The 20,590-nt window shown below is 38.9% G+C and overlaps 1 protein-coding gene and 1 non-coding gene across 3 annotated transcripts in view; both read right to left on the bottom strand.

Moving 5' to 3' along the window:
* Window positions 1–20,590, bottom strand: part of ZFR (zinc finger RNA binding protein) — a 48,044-nt gene that overhangs the window by 13,575 nt on the left and 13,879 nt on the right. The window contains exons 3-14 of one of the 2 annotated variants that reach the window (XM_050912824.1): window positions 16,213–16,495; window positions 13,742–13,886; window positions 12,710–12,928; window positions 11,178–11,425; window positions 9,975–10,166; window positions 7,536–7,836; window positions 6,405–6,598; window positions 4,433–4,552; window positions 3,309–3,454; window positions 2,761–2,923; window positions 911–1,116; window positions 528–678 (exon numbers count right to left, since the gene is read on the bottom strand). In XM_050912824.1, the coding sequence (XP_050768781.1) occupies window positions 528–678; window positions 911–1,116; window positions 2,761–2,923; window positions 3,309–3,454; window positions 4,433–4,552; window positions 6,405–6,598; window positions 7,536–7,836; window positions 9,975–10,166; window positions 11,178–11,425; window positions 12,710–12,928; window positions 13,742–13,886; window positions 16,213–16,495 (2,368 nt within the window). The remainder of the gene's footprint in view (window positions 1–527; window positions 679–910; window positions 1,117–2,760; window positions 2,924–3,308; window positions 3,455–4,432; window positions 4,553–6,404; window positions 6,599–7,535; window positions 7,837–9,974; window positions 10,167–11,177; window positions 11,426–12,709; window positions 12,929–13,741; window positions 13,887–16,212; window positions 16,496–20,590) is intronic. The other variant, XM_050912825.1, reaches the window with a different exon arrangement.
* Window positions 19,847–19,983, bottom strand: LOC127027877 (small nucleolar RNA SNORA66). Its single transcript, XR_007767839.1, has one exon. It is a non-coding gene; the product is annotated as a small nucleolar RNA SNORA66 (small nucleolar RNA).

Genomic DNA, 20,590 nt, shown 5'->3' with positions numbered 1-20,590 from the left:
GAATTCTGCTGAATGGTCTAAGGCTGCAGGTACTTTTTTTTTTTTTTTTAAAAGGGCCAAATTAAAAAAAAAAACACACAAGACTTAGTTAACTAATCGTGGAACTACAAAGCACTGACACATACAAACTGGAAACAAGATATAAGTACAAACAGACTGGCATTAATGGAGAACTTTGACCTTCAGGCAGCAAGCTTCCTGTAACACTGCACAAATTACCTCTATCGCTGATGGTAACTGGTCTTTCTTCTGTTCATTTCTATTTGCCAATTAAATGAAATCTATTCAATGATGGCTGATACTATACTGCTAGCATAAACACCTAGACACTTGTGTGGACACAATATACAGAAAGCAAAACATGCAGATTAGTCCCTGAATTCAGATGGAAAGACTCAGAAAATGGAAAGAAACTGAACCTGAGCTACAAAACGTGGCACAGTGAGCCCTGCAGACATTTGACTTGAGGACAGATTTTTACAGTATTTTTACAAAAATTCAAATCCAAAAATCTAAATTCTACTTACTGCAAGTTGTTTGGGAAGACTTTCAGCAATACGACTGAGTAACGTCTTTGAAGGCTTCTCAGCACATAACAAAACAAGATTGACGTTCCGGTCTCCACGGAGTAGCAAACCTTTAGCCAAAACGCCTACCCGTAAAACTCCTTTCAAAGCTCTGTGAATTGTAGTTAAAAGTTGCATTTAAAATAATATAAAAACCTGAAGACTAATCCTGAAGATAGAAAAGTGAAATAAAATAGGAGTATTCCACATACTTCTGAGGCCATAGTAACATATACCATATCAAAACCCAAAGTGAGGAGAATCCCTGGAAGCACTGAGAACAGTGTAAGGAAAAATCTCAGAAACAAATGATGAAATTCTTAAAAAGTGATTTAAAAAAATACCTGTCTTTACTGCCATCTTTTTTGTCATCTCCTTCTTTGTTCTTGCTTTTTTCATGATCAGTCATGTTGTCAGAAACAAGTTTCAAAGCACGCTCAGTAATAGAAACAATTTTTTGGACTGCTTGAAGTTCCTCCTCTGTTGGATATATAGCGGCATGTTTGGTCATCACATAGCGGTCATCAGAGGAGTCAGGGCGGCGTAGTGGCTAAACAGACAAAAAAGCATATTTCTGAAATTTGGGTACGCTTCCAAATCCACAAATGATAAGTGACCAAAAACCAAACATGTAGCTAAACAACAGAATATTCAAACCTCAAATGGCTGAAATGTAACAAAACAAGAACTGAAGTGTCCTTAACAACTTACACTGGTCACAATCATGTCTGAAAAAACATGAAATACATCAAAATTAAACAAATTATGAAATCCCAGGATCAAAAGTATCTCCCCAACATAAATATCTATTGTCTTTCTATCAAGTGGGAAATACTTGCATATTGCTACAAAATACAGTATCCATGATTGCTTTCATAGAATCACAGGAGAATTCAAACAGGAAGGGACCTCAGGAGGTCCTCTAGTCCAACCTCCTGTGCAAACCATGGTCAGCTATCAGACCACATCATGTTGCTCATGGCTTTATCCAGTTGGTTCTTGAAAACCGCCAAAGACAGAGGCTGCACAACATCTGCGTGAAAAAAATTATTTCCTGTATTCAATCTGAACCTCTTTTGTCTCAGCTTAAGCTGGTTGTATCTTGCCCTCTCATGACTGTAGAGAGCCTGGCTCCATTGCCTTTATAATGCACAGGTATTAGAAGGCTATTACATCCCACTGAAGCTCTCTCTTCTCCAGGCTGAACAAGCCCAGACCCCTCAGTCTCTCCTCAGAGGGCATGCGTTCCAGACCCCTGACCATCCTGGTAGTCCCACACTGAACCTGCTATGGTTTGTAGTATCTTTCTTGTACTGGAAAGCCCCAAACTGAATGTAGTATGGCAGTTTGGGTCTAATGAAAGCTGATCCCTCCATCTACTGATTATGCTCCTGTTACTATAACCCAAGATGCTGTTGGCCTTCATTGCTGCCAGGACACACTGTTGACTCACATCCAGCTTGCTGTCTGCCAAGATCCCCAGATCCCTTTCAGCAGGGCTGCTACCCAGCCTGTCACTTCCCAGCCTGTATCAGCGCAAGGGGTTATTCCTTCCCAAGTGCAGCATTAGGCATTTGTCCTCACAGAATTCCATAAAGTTCCCGTTGGTCCATTCCTTCAGTCTGCCTAGGTCCCTCTGGATGGCCCTGCCCTCAAAGGTATCAACTATTCTCTCCACCCCAAACTGATTCCGTTTCATGCCAGCTGCAAACCTTGTGAGTATGCACTCACTCCATCACCTTTCAGATCATTGATAAGGTGCTAATGAGACAAATCCCAGGATAAAACCATGTGGTACTGCACTTGTTACTGACCTCCAGGTAGAGTATGACCCACCACTAACCATTATCCTCTGAGACTAACCACTTTTTATCCATATATTTGTCCGCAATTAGATAAATAATGTTGTATAATGCAATTAAATAAAATAAAAAGTAGCACACAAATCCAGAGTGACTTGTATTTCAGAAGAAACAATGTTTGTCTTTAAGGCATCCTTTTGTCTTTTCAGTGGCCTTATTTTGGAAGACAGGTCCACCTACACAGTTTCATTAGCATGTAATTTCTTCACTTTTCCAAATCCTTTATTAAGAAACACTGGAGACAACTGAAGTAGCAATGAATAATTTATAGTTCTTAACTGTGCCTCCTGGTAAGTACGATTTCTTTTTTTTCCTCAAGTTAAGAAACTCACAGCTGGTCCTTGGGGCTGAGGAGGCATTCCCGGTCTAACTCCCAGCAGGCCTAGAGGTCCTGGAGGACCATGAGGATATCCACCATCTGGTATTCTGCGACGGTCATCCCAGTGATGCTGCTCTTCCTCCATTCTCCTCCAGTACATGTCCTCTTCATATCGCCTGAAGTGCATCAATCAAAGTGTTCTCCTTATACAGCAGTTAACACTTGCAACCGTTCTAACTAAATTCTTGTATGTCCTCACTAACTCATTTCTAATAGTCATAAGCAAACACCAGTGAACTCCAAAGGGTAACTAAAATGAATGGTTATTTTGAAAGTGGGTCTGAATTTATAGCAAAATAACTCCAATAAGTCTGCATTCCTCACAGGGATTGAACACTAACAAACAAAAACCCCAGAGGGATAATGACAACTCAATTTAAAACAAGACAGCACAGAGTTCCCAAAACAAGTATTCAAAATAAGTAACTACAGAAGCAGAGTTAGTTTTAGATAATCTGACTGCAGCTTTGTCTCATTCATTGATAAAACAGAATGCACTACCTCATTTCCATCCTCCAGCGTTCCTCCTCTTCTCGCCTTCTCCAGTATTCTTCTTTCTGCATCTGTTTCCTCATCTTCTCTTCTTGAATTTTTCTTGCTCGAATACTGGGCTTTACTTCTACTTGTAAGTCTGGGTTTACTTTTTTCTAGTTCAGAAAAATAATAAATGAAATGTTGTTTTTCCTCTTCTCATCTCAAGGTTACAGAGTTCTTCTGACATATTTAATACACACTACCGGTCTACGATAAAATCAAGGGGAGTTAAACGCAGTTTTAGAACTGCATTGAATGAGCAGCTGAAGAATAAAAATCTGCGTCCAGTATTTTAAACGAAAGAAATAGCAACATGTTACAAATAGCATGAATTCCCTCTTCACTTATAGGAGAAGAAAGCAATTTAAGATTAAAATGTTACATGAAATACTAAATAATTTGCTGTTCATTCTGTCGCAGGATGACCACTCTCTAGCCTGAAAAAACATTTCATCTTAACTACAGTGTGTGTCCTGATGCCCTGTTCCTGCAGGGTCCCTCATACCGGGGCATAATCATGAGTTACTGAGTAAAATTTTCTGGCAGTTTTGTCTCTTCTTTCATCCCTTTCATGATTACGCAGGTCCATTGTATCTCCTGTGACCACAGTAGATTCTTCCAATATAATCTTACACTAATCAAAATGCACACCATAGGTCAGTACAGGTGTCTCTCCATTCATGACTAAAAAAGCTGCAACACTTGTTTCTCAAATGTCTCCACAAAGGGTTTATGTGGTTTATCCTGCCAAAAACATTGAGCACTACTATTTTACACTATTTGAAATTCATGGTAAACAACATAAAGAACCTGCTGTTGCTTGCATACGTTGTACCATATTTTAATGTTGCAAAGGTTGCCTGAAAGCAATGTTCAAAATGTTTTTAAAAAACCAAACCAAAATACAGTTTCACGGACCGCATTACTTCTTTAAAGACTATACTCCCCAAGAAATATATTTCTCTGCCTTTTTTTATATGCTGTTTACCCAAGAGTACCTACTTTTGTCCAGTCTTTAAATGTAAGCACATGTAGTCAGTCAGCTGACATCTGGTGGATTTTCAGATAGAAGCATTAGCATTTCTACTAACCTTATACTGAAGTCTGTGCCGCCTCCCTTTTAAGTGCATCTCCTTGGCATTAGGATCATTAAAACTGCATTCACAAAGTTTACAGTGAAAGCGGATCACCTTTCCTTCATCATTTCTTACCTGGAAAATAAAGTTATATAACACATTTGGCTTTTTTTTTTTAAAAAAAAACCCAAAGCTGATGTAAAAATTCATCTAATTCAGTGACACTGGATAATGTCTACCTGTCTCAAAACATGCTAAAAAGTTCACACAATAACTGAAAGAAGGCAAAGTAGAACGTTCAATTCTGACAGACACACCATTGTGCTTGGTAATGAACAAAGAACAAAGTTCTTCCACTCCAAAGAGTACACAGCTTTAAACTCGAGCCTGAACATACTGAGTTGAATAATTACAAACCTGCAAATCATGAAAAATTTACATCAGACTTCATCTGCATCTCTCATGCCACCCACATGAAGAATGCCCCACTGAGCATAAAAGATACATGTACAATACAAAAATGTAAACATATGCACAAGCCTTTTCAAGTTCAATGCCTTGTCATTCTTATCTTCAGGGAGGACCCAGGGAATTACAGGTCAGTCAGCCTCCCCTCAATCCCTGGGAAGCTGATGGAGCAGCTAGTCCTGGAAACCATTTCCAGGCACATTAAGGGCAAGAAAATCATCAGTAGTCACAGCATGGCTTCACCAAGGGGAAGTCATGCTCGATCAACGTGATAAACTTCTGCGATGACATGACTGGCCTGGTAGATGAGGGGAGAGCAGTCAATACTGTCTACCTGGACTTCAGTAAGGCCCTTGACACAGTCTCACCACAATATCCTCATACACAAGCTGTTGATGTATGGGCTGGATAAGCACACAGTGAGGTGGATTGAAAACTGGCTGAATGGGCAAGCCCAGAGCATGGTGATCAGTAGAATGAAGCCTAGTGGGGGGCTAGTAACTAGCAGTGTACCCCAGGGGTCAATACTGGGTCCAGTTCTGTTTAACATCTTCATTAATGATCCGGATGATGCGGCAGAGTCTGCAAGTCTGCTCATGACACAAAACTGGGAGGAGTGGCTGATACGCCAGAGGGTCACGCTGACATCCAGAGCGACCTCAGCGGGCTGGAGAAATGGGCTGACAGGAATCTCACAAAGTTCGACAAGGGGAAGTGCAAAGTTCTGTACCCAGGAAGGAACAACCCCAGGCACCAATACATGCTGAGGGTCACCCAGCTGGAAAACAGTTTGGCAGAAAAGGACCTGGGGGTCCTGGTGGTGAGCCAGCAATGTGCCCTTGCAGCAAAGAAGGCGAATGGCATCCTGGGCTGCATTAGACAAAGTATTGCCAGCAGGTCGAGGGAGGTGATCCTTCCCCTCTAACTCAGCACTGGTGAGGCCACACCTGGCACCCTGTGTCCAGTTCTGGGCTCCCCAGTACAAGAGAGACATGGACATACTGGAGCGAGTCCAACAAGGGCCCACAAAGATGATGAAAGGACTGCAGCATCTCTCCTATGAGGAAAGGCTGAGAGAGCTGGGACTGTCTAACCTAGAGAAGAGAAGGCTGAGGGGGGACCTTCTTCATCTATATAAATACCTGAAGGAAGGGTGCAAAGAGGACAGAGCCGGGCTCTTTTCAGTGGCGCCCAGTGACAGGACCAGAGGCAATGGGCACAAACCGAAACACAGGAGGTTCCCTCGGAACATCAGGAAACACTTTTTTACTGTGTGGGTGACTGAGCGCTGGCACAGGTTGCCCGGGTAAGCTGTGGAGTCTCCATATCCTTGGAGACATTCAAAAGCTGTCTGGACACGGTCCTGGGCAATGGCTCAAGGTGGCCCTGCTTGAGTGGGATTGGACCCCCAGACGACCTCCAGAGGTCCCTTCCAACCTCAGCCACTTTGTGACTGTTTCATGTTGAACCAATTTTCACTAAAATAGTTAAAAAATAATACACATTTTCATATCAATACCTCCTCCACATAGTCATGGCCCACTGGCTGGACGTCACTTTGCAAGGCAGCAAGAGTTGTGGGAGTCACTGGTTCAGCTGCTGTGTCTGGTTTTACTTCCTGTGTTTGTACTGTAGCAGCAGGAGTTGTTTTAACAGTTTCAGCTGATTTCATTTCTTCCAGTTTACTTCCTGTTGTCTGAAGCTTATTGCCACCTACAAATCAAAAAACTTAAATCGTTAACTTTCATAAAACGAGAATGTGATTACACATGATGTGCAAACTGAAGACTATTTGCAAACATCAATGTTCTAGCCAAAGCATTATCAGCCTTTTAAAATTAGTTAAAACTTAAACACATTTTAAATACAGTGAAAGATTTTGAAAAACAAGTTGAACAACATTCAAGTTATTTAAACACTTTTTTATTTTAGCAAGAAAAACTTTTGCTTTATATAATTGCAATTTTCACTATTCATTTTCATGCTTTTTCAAAAGAGATAGGACTGAATGGGAACAACTTAGCAAACCTATTCTAATAATCAATCTCTTTTTTGTCATCAAATAATTTTTTTTTTGGTAAATGGATCCAAAAAAGTACTTCAAAACTTTATAATGTTTGTACTAACAAAGGTAGTAACCCTTAGTGTTGCAACTGCATAGGTCTTTCCTTCAAGAGCAAGATAGCTTACTGTGGAACAGCTGCTTCCCATCTCTAAACGTCTGTCATGCTTATTTCAAAAGTTTCCACTGTTAGATTTCCACTGTTACAAGGATGTTTCAGTTGCCCAGTTATCAACTGCCAACGTACTGCAGATTGCCTTAACAGCCCAGGCTGTAAACGGAAATGAGGACCAACTGGACTATAAACTGCAATACTCCAGCAGCTACTACATAAGAAACCAAAGGTGGGAGGCTTCTTATGAAGGTGGGAGAAGCCTCCAAGAGAGGTCAGGTGGAGACAACCGGGCAGAAAACACCATAAATTTTGAAGCAAAACTTTTATCTACAGTCTTATTTTCATCTATCAGTAATTCTCTTAAAACACAACAGAGTTACTCATGCATAAAGTTAACTAAATACATTTGTATTTGCTGCACTAAGTCTTAAAAAGAATTATAGAATAGGTTAGGTTTCAAAATAAAGACTGACTTCTGTACTTGCCAACAAAGTTTATTTTCGGTGTAGATATTTTCTTTACAGCTATATTAGCAGCGGTTGAAGATGTTTTGTTGTTGGACGCAGTGTTAAGTGGTGTGTTTGCTGTGGGAGTAAGAATTTTCACTGCAGAGGATGCAACAGAAGAGTTCACAGTACTGCTGCTAGTTGCTATATTTGAAGCAGAGGCAGTTGGTTTGGAAGCAGATGTGGACGTTGAGGAAGTAGCTTGGGTAACCACATTTGGTTCAGTTGAAGGAATGGGTTTGCCAAGTTTTGTATGCAACTTTACTACCTGTAAGAATGAAGAGAAATTCATAATATGGTCTCCCTGGGATATATAAAAAATGATGTAACACAAACATCAATATAACTAAAAAAGTCAATATAACTAAAAAGTCAGCTATCGCTTCTCTACAAAAACTGATTTTGGGAAAAAAAAAAAAGATGGACATGTAAAAGCTCTTGTCATCTGTAACAAGGAAATAGTCAATAGTTATCTCACATTGCTTATTTCCATTATAAATTCAGACATTTACTCCAAAAGCTGTGTAGATGAGAACAGAAAGCCAATAAACTCAGAAGCCAGTACAACTCAAGGAAACATTTTGCTCCAACTGTTTCAATGTAACTGTTTTGTTGCCTGGTTGCTTTTTACTCTCCCTCCAAAAGTGTAGTACATTGAACTATTCTGGTTCCAAATAAAATTTGTAAATAAGAGTTATTTAATTCAGATTCAACAACACTGTCTCTTTTGATCACTACATTTCAAGAGCATTCACATTGAAAGAGTTTCCAGGTTACCTAGCAAAACTGAAGAGATTCCTTAGGCAAAGGTTTTCTTTTTTTTTTTTTTTTTAAAAAAAGCACATCTGCAGAGATAGTTAAGGAGGATGTGAGACATGTATTTCAGAGCTCTTTAGTATCTCATAGAAAGTAAGGAGGTACATGCTTATTCTTAGAAGTAATAAGCAGAGGCCTTTCCACAACATGCTTGAGATAGACTAATACTTCTTTTGGTGACAGCTGATGGCCACCTGAAAAAGCAATGCATGTAGTCCATAAGAACAAAACATGCAAAATCAAAACTAAAGACTGGGTTTTGAAAATAGCAGTAAAAAAAATACAATCTGCAAGACATGCCTTTAATGGAAACACATGTACACAATCATGATATGCACACAACTGTATACATACACTTCTAAAGTTTTTGTTCTTACTTTTTGAAGTATGTTCCCCATCAGAATTCAGACAAATTAGTGTCACATGATACTATAAATTTAAGTTAAAGCCACTGTTCAAAATTACTTTTTTCCAGTAGAATGCACAAGATTCTTCAGTGTACCACAGAAATCGAGTCCTTTGAGATTTCATTTTTACACTGATGACAACCTAAATTAGCAGTGGTTAGCGACTATCCACGAGGAAGAGAAAGCTCTGTCCAAATATATAAGGATAATATATACTATACTCCATACACACATGGAGTTATTGGGCACAACCCAAGAATGTAATGGCTCAACTTATTAATGAAAGAAAGAACACTAGGCAAGTCTATCTAAATTACAATTTTTGCTCTTGTGAGAAAATTGTTTTAGATCTGCTATGAGATTTATTTAATAGGAACAATGTTAGCGATGCCACTTTATACAGTGTTCTGAGATGCAAAGAGCTATAAAAGCTGAATATTAATACTGTATTTGTTACTGACATTAATCTTTCCAGGATTATGAGGAAAATCTGTAATATCTAAACACACATTCTACACTGTCATTGCATTTACTATTGTATGGCCAAATTTAAAACACAGGTCACAGGGGTTCACAGTGCAGCCCTCAGTCTTTATTCCAGAATGCCTACCTAACTGCACCCAAACAGCAGGGAAAACATGCTTATGAAAAGTCTTCCGAACATACTCATTATAAAGTCTACTACAGGACATTGTTCCTCGCTCCCCTGTGCAAATTTTCTTTGCAAAAAATACCAAGGAGTGATGCATAATAGTCCTGTCCCTTGGCATTGACTCAGCTTACAGTGTTTCAAAGTGCACTGAAAGCTTCACAGCACCAGGCAAATAAGACAAATGTCAAGGAAAGTCTTGAAGAGAGTTAGGGGGCACAAGCATGCTACCACATGTCCTCACTGACTCTTTTCCCCATCTTACTCTACACCTTCTTCCTACGATTTATATACTTCTCCCAACACATCGTCTTCTCATAGATGCCATGGCAATATTTTTCCCCCTTTCTCCCAACAAGGCCCTTCGAATAGTGAGCTTAAAGATAAGTTTGAAACAAAAAACAGAACTAAACCTCTTTAAACAAAATAATTCAAATTATATTGTTTCTGTGTATTTTCTCCTCTCTAAGATGAGAAGAAACAATGGGAAGAAATACATGACTGACTTGTACAATAACAGGAGAAAACTCTTACTTTCTGATGCTTGGCTCCACGGATATGGGCAGCATAAGCATCTGCCCCTGTACAAGACACATCACAAAGCTCACAGCGTAACTGATTCTGAGTTCCACGAGCAGAAGTGCTGCTGTTATTGGTGTTCTGGGAAGCTTTTAATGCTGCTTCTTTCTTTTTGTGTTTCTGGCCTTCTAAGTGTTCTTTATAAGTCTGTTTAAATAAACAATACACACACAATAAGCTGTCTGAACTGCTCGTTCATCATTCACGTGAATACATGTAATAGAGGACATAGCATAAAACACATGCTTTGTATAAGAAATACTTCCTACACTGAACATTTCTTTCATATGACATGCTCTAAGGCATTAGCAGGCCACTTCTAAGACCAAGAAATTTTCTTCTCCACCACCAGGATTCCACTTTTAGGTTATACAATATGGGCTTTTCTCCTCTAATTTCTCACTTCCTCAATCAAGTACTGGTCAACAGATATTACCATGTAAAACTTGAAATGATCAGAAAACTGCAGTTCCCTGCATTGCATTCAATTATTCTTGATTTTGAATTTTCCTCAGACTACAAGATCACAGTGATTGAGTGTATCCAGAGAACTAAAAAAATCAATTCAAAAGACAGTAGTGCATAAATAAAGCTGTGCTGAAAATGAAATGCAAAAGTTGATATTTGTTCCTATACCAACACCAGCAATCTAGAGAACAGACAGGGTGGGAAATAATGACAGCTTTACCTAAAGAGTAAGAACTGTTTAGCCAGACACACACATAAACACTCTGCATGAACTGGTATCTACTTTCTACACACTTGTACCCACTGTGAAACTAAACTGGGATGCTGGAATACAGTGAAGAATAAACTTTCAGGCTTACCATTCACAAAATTTATGTAATTCCACAGTTTTGAAAGAAGTATTTTCTAAGAAGTTTGCTATGCTAAAAAAGCAAATCAAATTCAAAGTTTAGAGTATTTCTGAAGTCTAAAGCACAGCTGAAACTTCTTTGTACAAGGTCAGGGGACGTATCTTTTTGTCTTCTCATAAGAACTCTTTCTATAATAGCGCACATTTTCATTTAATTATTCCTTTAGTAGAAGTATAGAATCAGGTCTTTAAAACTGAACAAATATTCTTAATGGGGTCAGTTTTTTAGCTGAAGAAATTATGACTAAAGTGTATAGCAGAATATTACATAATACAGGTACCTGTGGTCCAGCACAGCTGATCTTACAAACATCACAGTAGTGGATCTGGGGCGGTTTGGGAGGTTGTTTTGGTTTCAGTTGCTTATTTTGGAATGGTGCCTTTTTAGTAAAGGTGGTCCCTGTCCAAGCAGCTGTTGCGGCAGCAGCAGCAGCTGCTGCCGCTGCCTGTTTCTGTTGCTGCTGCTGCTGTTGGTAATAGGACGATGCAGCTGAATACACCGCGGCTTCATAGCCGGAATAAGAGGTACCTCAAAGATCAAAATAAAATAAACGTTACATCACTGTACATCATGTATCAATTACATAATACACTAATTCAAAACATGTTGCATAATAGAGTTGGTGGGCAGGGCAAGATATAAACAATTTATTGAGATCTTGTTAGGCAGTCTGAATTTTTCTTGACATTTCACAGCACACAAATACATAGCTACTAATTGTATCAGGGATATATTTGATTTTAGACACATCTTTGCAGACACACAGTTATGTTAGATATATCAAAGCGTCCCTAAAGAATACGTGAAATTTCCTGGTACATCTTGCAAGACCAAGTATGATGTAACAAGAATGTTAATAGAAGATTTATCAAAGGCCACTTGAAATAAGCAGTCTTCCAGAACCAGATTTGCTGTCAAGTTTCCAAATGGCAAGGAGGACAGACATTATGTAGAGGAAGGGGAAAAAAAATGAAGACAAAAGACAGAATTGCCAGTGCTATTACATTCTATTTCACTGATTTAAGTTGGCTTACTGCAGAGAAGCTGCTTGCCTGCTAAAACCTGGCTATGCAGTCCTTGATTTCTAGTATCAAAGTTGAATGAATCAAGGAAACTGGGCTTTCATACCTTTGAGCCAGTTTTCCCATAAACTTTCTACATCTACTCGTTCAACTATTTTAATCCTCTGATCAGGCTCTGTCTCAAGGAAGTCTTAAAATCCCTTTTTAAACAGAAAACAAAACAAAACAAAAAGTTCAAGGTAGCTATAATATGCCAATTGATTACCATCTGGCCATAAAGTTAACATCTTTTCATCTTTAACTACTTTTTGGATTTCTAGTGTTTGAAGGGAAGTCTTTTTTCCAGCACCCATTCTCCTCCCATTTTGGGTCAAGACAGCCCAACCTTACAAGATTTAGATTGGACTGCTCCTCCCTGCCTCTGTAACTGCTGTTTGATGGCAGCATGCTCCCTTCCAATTTCCCTGGGTAATATTTGTGTGGATGTGTTTCCTTATTTTTTCTATCCCCCATCTTTTCTTTCCAAACCTTACAGTAAGTCACAGAACACCATGCATGTAGCAATGCCAACACTTTGTATATTCTCACATGTAACAAAATAGGCACATACAAACACCAGACCTCTTTTAAAGATACAGCAAAATATTTTGCCATTACAATGATTTAACTAGTTGATACCTCTCAGTAGTCTATGATGTGATTAAACATAAACTGCTAAAATTCTGAGTATTTAAAGCCTCTCCTGTAGCAACTGCAAAGATCCCAGCAACATAATATGCAAAATTCTTACCAGAGTAAGTAACCGCTGTTGTACTGTACGTTGCACTTTGGGTATAGGATGGAACAACAGTAGCTGCAGCTGCTACTGGCTGCACAGTAGAGGATACCGGATATATAGAAAATGTAGTTGTTGCTGGACTTGGGGTTGCAGGTTTTATAGCTGTCACTTGTCGTGTTTGCTGGGCTTGGGTATACTGAGTTGCCCCTTGGCTATATCCTGCTTTTGGAGCTAATTAGGATAGAAAATAAAAGTGTACAAACATTGACATATTTTAGTTGAATGAAATGCAAACCATATTAAATGATACTTAACGATATGCTGGGAAATAAATGGGTAACAAGTGGTTTTTGTTTTGGTTTTTTTGTTTGATTAGTTTTGGGTTTTTGTGTTGTGGTTTGGGGTTTTTTCTTTACAGTCATGGTTATGCATTGTGCACCATGTATCACACAACTGTTTAATCATGTCACAGCTCACACTAGTAAGCCTCAGATTTATTTATTTATTTTTAAATGTGCTGCCATGTTTTTAAACAACCTTCTCATTCAATGGTTTTACTAGAGTACACTCAACCAAAGTACACCTAAACTTTCCTATTATTTCTAATTCTAGTAAAAAAAAGTAAATAGGATTTATGCTTTGTAGCACTCATGATACCAATAATTAAAGAACTACAGACATTAAGTAACTAAAGAATTAAAAAAGTGTCTTTCAAATCAAGTTATCATCTGAACCCACCATCGACTATTTCAACCTACTTCAGCAAGGTTTCTAGACAGATCAACAAGAATTTTGCCTAGAAGTATGTTTTGAGTGTATTTAATAACAATCCAAACCTCACAGATAGCTACTTATAGCAACGTCACAATAATGTTCAAGTTCTAGGTGCAGCAAATTTTTCTACACATTGACAGAGATTACATGACAAAACTAACTAACTAACTAAATCTGGATAACGTGAAATATTCAAAAGACTATTTTTTAAGGTATTAAAAGTAGTACACAGACTGTGTATAATGACAGCAGTTTGAATCATGCACCCACCTGTCTGGTAGTACGATTCAGCTACTGAAGGTTGAGGCTGGGCAGCAGCAGCCACAGCTGCCGCAGTTGCTGTTGGCTGTTGATAGTATTGCTTGCTGTCATAAGCTACAGCTGGGGCAGTAGATCGAACATAAGAATAGGAATCCTAAAAATTCACAAAAGAAAAAGCAGCAAATTTCTTCCTTAAGTATATATCTGGAGTAATAAAAGTCATTAGCAGAGCCAAAGAAACAATGTATTTTCTTCTGATCTACTAAAGTAGATGTAAAAAAACATTTACAGATACAGTATACACAAATAAATGCATTAAATTAAATTTATGTTTACAGATACTTCTGGCCTGAAAACAACCCTGATGGTCTTCTTCAGACTTAATACAGGAATTAACCTCATGCTATTAAATCACTTTCCCTACCAAATTATTTTTGTTACTGAAAAGAACTACTTTCATTAGTTTTTCATAACTGTATCAGATTACATTTCTGTAAAATATGAAGTGAAAAACCACCAGAGATCTCCACAAAATGTGAATTTCTACAAACCACAATAAATTCACAAGTTTACAAACATGATGCTGTATTGGCTTTAAAAATCCCATCATTAACAATACCTTTCTTGGTTATATTTTTTAGAGTATGAAAGTGATACTTTTAAAGCTGCCTTTACTTTTTGGTGTATCAACTAGTCCATTAGGGAACCATATCTAGTCTATAATGGCAAGGCAAGTAGCCCATGCGACACCTCTAGAACTCAGGAGATGGCCAGTCAGCTTAGAAGGGGAGGGCCTGGAAACCACTGTATGTATGTACATATATTCTTTCATCCTCACCATATTTACAGTAAAGCGTAAAGAGCTGATCAACTGAGGGGTAGCAAGGCATGAACTACTACAGCTGAAATGTACTAATGTATAAAAGTTCTTTTTATTTCCAAGAAATATTAACAATAAAATCTCTTTTCCATCCAACCTGCGTAAACTGGAATTATTTAGTTTAGGAGACTCTCTGTTCTGTCTGAATGCATCTAATACCTGACCTCGTAAATATGAGTACATGTGCTACTTGAAAGCGTGCTATGTTACGATCCCTTACCATATGTAACTGTCATGGTTTAACCCCAGCCAGCAGCTAAGCACCACACAGCTGCTCCCTTGCTCCACCCCTGCTCCCAGTGGGATGGGGAGGGGAATCAGGAAAAAAAGGTAAAACTCGTGGGTTGAGATAAGAACAGTTTAATAACTAAAGTAAAATATAATAATAATAATAATGAAATATTATAATAATAACTGTTAAAAAAAGGAATATAACAAAAAAAAGAAGAGGGGAAAAAAAAGGGAAAAAACCCCCAAACCAGTGATGCACAATGCAATTGCTCAGCACCCACTGACTGATGCCTGAGCAGCGATCCGCCCCTCCTGGCCAACTCCCCCCTGTTTATATACTGGGCATGACATTCTATGGTATGGAATACCCCTTTGGCTAGTTCGGGTCAGCTGTCCTGGCCATGCTCCCTCCCAGCTTCTTGCACACCTGCTTGCTGGCAGAGCATGGGAAACTGAAAAATCCTTAACTTAAGATAGGCGCTACTTAGCAACAACTAAACCATCAGCGTGTTATCAACATTATTCTCACACTAAATCCAAAACACAGCACTGTACCAGCTACTAAGAAGACAGTTAACTCTGTCCCACCCGAAACCTGAACAGTAACAAATTATAAAAGCTGTACAAAAGAATTGAGAACATGCAGCAATAGTACAGTCCTTTTAAAAAAAACAAAATACTAATTAGAATCTAGATAATGCCTTCATAAGTTTAGGACTAAAAAGTTAAAAAATTATTACAGGAGACATACTATTTCAACATCCAAGACGAAAACAGACAAACAGTTCCTTTTTGTAGAAGCCTGTAGCCACACGAGGTTAGGCAGTGATCTCACAGTGTACCCAAGAACTACTCAAAGGGTAGTTCCTCTCCTAGGGCAATCTTCTATCCTCGTATGTTTGGTACTAGAACTCCTGTGGCACCCAGGAATCTGACAAGGGAACTATTTCCACCTCTACTGAAAATTTTTACTGGAACAGTTTTTTCAGCTACATCAGTTCCATGACCCAGTTTACTGCACACCACTTGAACATTTAAGCTAGCTGAGACAAGACAGTACTACTCTTTTCCGCAGCAGTTCCACAGTATCACTTGGAGGTAAACATCAGTTCACTGCTTATTGTGTGAATATCTAAACCTTACTTCCTGCAGTACTAGAGCTGATATTCCTCTACATGGGCCATATGAGACTGCGGTCATTTCACATTCTATCAGTTTTCAGTACTAAGTAATTTGAGTTGTACTCAAACTGTGATTCACAGAAGAAAACAATATAAATACCATCACATTCTCTTACCCAAAAAGGCCTCCTCCTTTTAACGTATCATTTAAAAATCATACAACAGAAGTAATTTTTTTTGGAACCCACCTGGTAATTCTGCGTAGTGACAGGAGGTGGTGGTGGTGGAGCTTCTTGTTGCCTCTGCGTATAACCATAATCTGTAGCTGTGTGCGCTGTAGGATAGCCTCCATATGCAGCAGCTGTTGCAGCGGCTGCAACAGCTACTGGAGCAGGCCTGGCTACTGCAACTGTAGCTGCTGCTGGAGCATAGGCTGCAGTAACTGTGTGCGCAGCGACTGGTGCCTGGTGGACAGTGTAGCTAGCAACTGTAGTTGGATGGGAATAGGCTACACCCGAAGCTGGCTGCTGGCTATATTGGAAAAAGACAGTAATTAAATAATTAGATTAATCCAACATACTAAGCTAATGCCTACACATTTCAAAATCCCAGATTTGATTAATACATGCCTGTTCCACAAACAGACCTGGAGCAGCTATCTAGCTAGGCATACACTTTAATGGCTTTTATTACCTCTCTTCCAACCCCGATCAAAAAGGCTGCATCATTTTGAAGTTTCTGTGGATGCACATATATCATGCAGGCGTTGACTGCCTTAGCAAGGGGGGTGTTTGTTTTGGTTTTTTTTTCAAGCAGTGGAACACAAGTCTTTCATTCAAAATAATACAGAAGTCTTAAACTGTTATCTTTTCATGACCGACAAGTTTTTAAATACTTTAGTAGTTCTTCAATAGAACTGACATACCTGTCAAATTAAGAAAAATACTACTTTTCTGTGAGAGCTCATTACTGACCTGCACTTACATCAAGTTTTTCAATAAACCGTATTAAAGTAATGAGATTTTAAAGACTTCTGTGAAAATTAGCTCAGAACTCTTATATTTAAGGCAGAGACACTTCAAATACACACCTCTGATAGGGGACTTCTCCCACAAAAGTTTAGAATTATAAAAGCTGGCCCCACTCGCTTGTACAGAAGTCCACTGCCTCACAACATGAAGCGTCAAAAGAACAGTCAGTCAGATCAAGCAGAAAGACTGCTACCACAGCTATGGCAATCTTCCAGGCACATGCTGAGACTAATCTGCCTCTCTAAAGTTTGCAGGTAGAACATTAATATGTGGCTATTTACTAAGAATGACTAAATATTAACAGCGGAAATAAAAAATGATGGATTCTAAGGTTTAATTATTTGAACAGAAACTAATATTATTGTCCTAGATTGGTGTGTAACTGTGCTTTATGATTAGAAGCTTAGAATAGTTATTTTGATTTTTAAACAAATAAAAGTGAACTGGGCAAAATATCACTATCTGGAACAATGATATGAAGCGGGCATTGAGTGATGATTCTGAATTTTTTAGTACACTTCCTGCACTGTTGTTCAATAATATTTAAGAATCTCTGTAGGGTTTCACGTCTCCATAGCACTATTAAAAGATAATTCAAAACAAACTCCATGCCTATCAAGGAGGTAGTATCCCCTTTTTTTTCAGAAGAAAACAGAAAAATGAAATCTCACTTGAAGCAAACATACTGAGTGGCACAATGGAATTGCAGTATGGTTATGCTCAAAACCAAAAGGAACAAGTTACAGTACTTTTTCCTAAAGTCTGCAATATTCTCTCTGACATAACTACCAGAAACAAAGCACCTTTTAACTATACATACTATTATTTTTGCAGAAGACATTTCCATTACTCCCTTGTGTTTAGTAAATTTTATTTATTTATTTTTAGAAAAACTGATTTTGTCATTTTAATTACAGCAGAACCCATTAACTTCAGTATATTTAAAAAAAACATTCTTACAGCAGAAACAGAGAAAATTTCATTACTATTGGACTTCCATGCCTGGACTCCACCTTCTTCCCATTGTAGGCACCTGATTGCTTAAAAGACCACTTGCATTCCATCCAAATTTAATTCAGTTGTGAGTTGTACTCACAATTATGTTCATTTTATTTTTAATTTCTTAGCATAACAGTAGAAGGAAAAGACCTAAAACACTTTGGTGTAGCTCCAACCACTATTTGAAACAAATCCTCCTACTTGACGTACATAGGAAGATTCTCTGTTTTGCCAGTTTAAGGTGAGAAATTGACTCCACCAGAAAATTCAGGAAGACTATTTTATGATAGTGAAAGTGAGTAACAGTCTATAAAATTAGGCTGCATTATCTACATAACTAACAGTACAGAAGTGTAAAATATTCACAAATTCTGAGGTAATTATCATTATCATATGTATCTACTAAAAACACACTAAACTGAAAAAACAGACAGCAGACTGCTTAACTCAGACTGCAGTTCAACACATCAACAGTCGAACACTCCCACAAAGAAAGTCTTGCTCCACCATATCCCCACTCTTCTTCTTCCCTCCTCCCATATACCAAATCTGGCTATGCCATCCTATTCCATCCCTGGTACTAGTTCTGCTACTTGTCATGTTATTCAGTACACTGATTTAACTCATTCATCTAGCAGAAAACGGTGAGAATTTTTTTTGCTGGGCTTGTTTTCTAACATGGTAGAATTGTTAGAAACATTGGAGCTTACAAAACAAATCTGCTTAGTGCCAGAACCCACATAAGTTATACATAGGGAAAATAGGGCAAAAAAATGGGAGGGCAAGAATGAACAGGGACCTGTCCAGGAAGCATTAATTTGGCTCTTCCAAGTTTCATGAAACTGTGCTTAAGTTACTATTACAAAATACGACACAGTGCTCACAACACACTATGAAGTACCAGTCAGTTTATCAAAGAAAATGCTTTTGTCCTCAGAATATATATGATTAAAGCTACCTGAGAGTTTTCATTATTTAATATTGTGAAGAGATTATGATCATTATCAGCAGGACTATTAACAAGACTCTGGTAGAGTTAGTTTCATTTCATAGAATCATAGAATGGTTTGGGTTGGAATGGACCTTAAAGATCATCTAGTTCCAACCTCCCTGCCATGGGCAGGGACACCTTCCACTAGACCAGGTTGCTCAAAGCCCCATCCATCCTGGCCTTGAATGTTTCCAGAGACAGGGCATCCACAACCTCTCTGGGCAACCTGTTCCAGTGTCTCACCACCCTCACAGTGAAGAACTCCTTCCTTACATCTGATCTAAATCTACCCTCTTTCAGTTTAAAGCCATTACCCCTTGTCCTATCACTACATGCCCTTGTAAAAAGTCCCTCTCCAGCTTTCTTGTAGGGCCCCTTTAGGTACTGGAAGGCTCCTATAAGGTCTCCCCGGAGCCTTCTCTTCTCCAGGCTGAACAACCCCAACTCTCTCAGCCTGTCTTCATTGGAGAGGTGCTCCAGCCCTCTGATCATCTTCATGGCCCTCCTCTGGACTCGCTCCAACAGGTCCATGTCTTTCTTATGTTGGGGGCCCCAGAGCTTAATGCAGTACTGCAGGTGGGGTCTCACCAGAGCGGAGTAGAGGGGGAGAATCACCTCCCTCGACCTGCTGGTCACGCTTCTCTTGATGCAGCCCAGGATACGGTTGGCTTTCTGGGCTGCAAACACACATTGCCAGGTCATGTTGAGCTTCTCATCAACCAATACCCCCAAATCCTTCTCCGCAGGGCAGCTCTCAATCCACTCATTGCCCAGCCTGTATTTGTGCTTGGGATTGCCCTGACCCATGTGCGGGACCTTGGGTTTTTTGGTTTTTTTTGGTGCTATTTTTGTATCGAAATTTCTTATCATGGTATAGAATTAACACCCCAAATCATTTGATTTCTAAGGCTAATACAGTTCTATGACCATGTTTACTTTAGCAAACCTGTTCCCCTTGCTTCTGCAACATCATGCAGAGCTAGTGATCGAGTTTGCAAGACTGCAGGAAAAATATTCTAGAATTGACTGCTTCCTCCTTTTTAAAAGTTATGTTACATTCTGTTACAGAAATTCACCGTGACATCTTTTCTAAGTTTATGACATACCTTTTTCTCCCCATGGTCTTACTGAAAACCTTTTAACATTAAGATGACCAGACATTTTCATGTAATTAATTTACATAAAAAGATTTTTGTGCCAACTTCTTCATTTAACTTACAAGAGTTTTTATCCTTGTTTGGTGATTAGTGCCTCATCACATTTGCTGAGATGAACTTACCTCCTCCTAGATTATTTTGCCAGATTCCCTATTCCACTGATCTTTCTTGCAGTTCATCTGTGCACCTATCCTAGTATTATCTATTCTTCTTTCTTGACTACAGATGGCAAGAACCGTATGCATCATTTCAGATGGAAGTTTCAGCTGTGCTACCCGCTCTGCTCCAGACAGTGCTTTCTTTCCAAACAGTCTAGCTTCCTCAGAGCAGCTTCTTGTAAAGTTACCTGTGTATTAACAATATTTTCCTTGCATCAAATATCATGACATGCCATACTAACATAAATACTAAGTAAGACTCAGAACCAGTCCCTAGGGAACTCCACTGC

Source organism: Gymnogyps californianus, chromosome Z, assembly GCF_018139145.2.
Source record: "Gymnogyps californianus isolate 813 chromosome Z, ASM1813914v2, whole genome shotgun sequence".
Lineage (NCBI taxonomy): Eukaryota > Metazoa > Chordata > Aves > Accipitriformes > Cathartidae > Gymnogyps > Gymnogyps californianus.
Note: the sequence above shows the minus strand (reverse complement) of the source record. Positions and strands in the feature narration are given on the sequence as shown.